This window comes from Nymphalis io, chromosome 8 (genome assembly GCF_905147045.1).
Source record: "Nymphalis io chromosome 8, ilAglIoxx1.1, whole genome shotgun sequence".
NCBI classification, from domain to species: Eukaryota; Metazoa; Arthropoda; class Insecta; order Lepidoptera; family Nymphalidae; genus Nymphalis; species Nymphalis io.
In genome coordinates this window covers 2,523,421-2,526,316 of record NC_065895.1, presented here as the reverse complement: position 1 = coordinate 2,526,316, position 2,896 = coordinate 2,523,421, and the positions used below count along the sequence as shown (strand labels likewise).

General features: G+C 28.7%; 1 protein-coding gene across 1 annotated transcript; it reads left to right on the top strand.

Moving 5' to 3' along the window:
* The first annotated feature begins 318 nt into the window (after positions 1-318).
* Positions 319-2,489, top strand: LOC126770216 (THO complex subunit 6). Its single transcript, XM_050489479.1, has 4 exons — positions 319-552; positions 631-1,020; positions 1,461-1,623; positions 2,149-2,489. The coding sequence occupies exons 1-4, from the start codon at positions 449-451 to the stop codon at positions 2,467-2,469; spliced, it is 978 nt and encodes a 325-aa protein (XP_050345436.1). The 5' UTR covers positions 319-448; the 3' UTR covers positions 2,470-2,489.
* The last annotated feature ends 407 nt before the right edge of the window (positions 2,490-2,896 follow it).

Sequence of the window (2,896 nt, the reverse complement as noted above, 5' to 3'; positions counted from 1 at the left end):
TATTGTTTATGGATAACTTAGTAGATTGTCTATACATTTCATCTAGTACTGCGTTTGGAAATCATAAACTTGTCAAAAAACGAGTTTTTTTTAATAATTTGGTAAAATTGTTTAAACAAATAAATATTTAATATAACCATTTTATCCATTGTTAAAACTTAAATAAAATTTAATATCAAAATGATCCACAATGAATGTTTTATAAACCAAAATTGCTTATATTTTTTATTTGGCAACATATCATTGGCCATATCCTTTAATCTGTGGTCATAATCTATCATACTCAATCTCTAATTTTTAAATTTGTCATAATATTTTTAAGGGTTATGTTTGTGTTTGCGTCTTGTCTTGTTTATTAAGATCTAAAATTGTTAACTGTACCTTAATATATTGTAAAGACTACATTATTAATAACTCTAATAATTACACAAATATATTTTTATTGAAAATGCTAGACAAAATGTTGTATAATACAATACTTTGCCAAACATATTCACCGTGTGGAAAATATTTAGTAGCCGGTAATATTTACGGCCAACTAGCTGTTTTTGAGTAAGTAATATTTCTTTCGACAATCAAATAATTCAAATGTCTTATTTTTCATTGTAAGTAATTCCTTTTTATTTGCAGCCTGGACAATATTTTTAACCCGGTAGTGGAACAACTTACATCAGATTATAACAAGCCGAAACACATCCATTTGCTGGAATCTGAATGTCAAATATGCAGCCTAGTTAGTACAGATAAATTTTTAATTGCTGGTACGGTAAATGAAATATTAGGTTGGGATTGGAAGGTTATTCTAAGTTCGAAATTAACAAAGCCTTCATGGACCATAAAGATTCAACCACAGTCTTTGATTGAAAAATGTGATATAAATTGTTTGTGGTATAAAGAAGATGAGGGTAAATTGTATGCTGGTTGTGGTGACAATAAAATTTATGCATACAATTTAGAAGACGGTAGTTTAGTCTCTACATATGAAGGGCATTCTGATTTCGTGCATTGTTTACACAGCAAGTGAGTATCTATTTTTAATTTAGCAACAGGGAGACATATTCTTATTCATTCTATATGTTAAAAATTTACTACAAAAGCTCTTGTAGTAAGATATGAAACCTTACTATTATTAATTATTATATTAGATTTTATAGTCAGGGAATAGATATAACTTAATACATTCAATGGATAGCAATATAGTATATGGAAATTGACAGTGGTGATGTGTAACATATGCATTTCAAATTATTATATCATTTTTTTTAAGATTAGTCTTAAAAAAAATATATTTAGCATGCTTAATCACCTTTTTTGTATAATTTATGAATGGCCTGAAAAATTTTGCTCATTATAAATTTAACTTGGAACTATAAAAAAATATATAAGTTATTTAAAGTAAGTAAATATGCCATAACTACAACTAGAATTTTATAAAAAAAAATTGATTGTTTATGTTTTAGTGGTCAGCAGTTGATCTCAGCTGGTGAAGATGGGTTAGTTTTGCTTTGGGACCTGAGAGTAAAGAAATCTCACAACAAAATTGAACCACACAGCAACAGTAAAATTGCTAGACCAGATATAGGCAAGTGGGTTGGTGCAGCTGCATTAGGTGATGATTGGATTGTAAGTCAATAAATATATACAAACTATTACATATAATAATTCAAAGATACTTTTAGTGATATTAAAATTAGTCTTTGATCTACGATCATATTTTAAGATAATTTTTACCTAAAACTTAAAACAGTAGTTACACAACTGTGATATACCGAGGCTAACTAAATATCTTAGACTAGAGGAACATACAGTAGCCCTTTAGATCAATTTTCCTTTTTATGGTTAACTCCTTGTTTTCTGGATTCTATAATGATCCAACAAGTAGTAGATAATATTTTAAAATCAATTACAAAAAAAAAAACCTTTCCTTGGAAGTTTCCTTTTCAAGTAAATATTGTGATTTTTTATGGCATGTAAAATTGCATACAAGTTTAATCATAGGCTTAGACTTAAGTCAAACATTGTTCAACCGTAACCGTAACAGCCTGTGAATGTCCCACTGCTGGGCTAAAGGCCTCCTCTTCTCTTTTTGAGGAGAAGGTTTGAACATGAACATTGTTCAAACAAGTATATTAATTATATTTATTTTAGGTATGCGGTGGTGGACCCAGACTTGCACTGTGGCATTTACGATCACTTGACGCTGTGACGGTATTTGATATACCAGATCATGGTATCCATGTGTCATTCTTCCAAGATGATTGCGTATTTGCTGGTGGCGTAGCCAAGCATTTGTACCAATTAAGCTATTCCGGTGATGTGAGAGTTGAGCTGCCAGTATCCGCGACCACTGTATATTCTGCCGTGCTCAGAACTAGCCCTCATAAAGTTTTGGCTATAGCTGGATCCAGCCCCGAGATAGACTTTTGTACATCCTTTAATTATAGAGACCAAGTTTTGCATTTTAGATAATTATTAAACCATATTTTTTATTATGCTGTTTTATTTAAAAGGATGTGATTTTAATTGACTATATACATAATAAATTTACAGTTGATAAAGGCTTAGTAAAAAATAATCAACATTAACAAATTTAGTTTATTTCAACAAAAATAACCATACAGAGCTTACACATTTAGTAAATGCAACAATATGTAATGGATGTTTTTTTTTTGTGAATTTAATACAATAACTAAGAGGATAATTAATAAATTCACAAACTTAGTAAAATAGACTATATAAAAAAGTGATACTTTGTAATTAAATTCATAATTTTGCTTATTCAAAATAAAATGAAATTTGAAATTCTGTTTTCAATAGTGTAATTAGAAAGAACTTTAACTTGATATAGATTAATCTTATGTTACTGAAGGTTTTAAAAAATTTCTGTCTAAAAAAA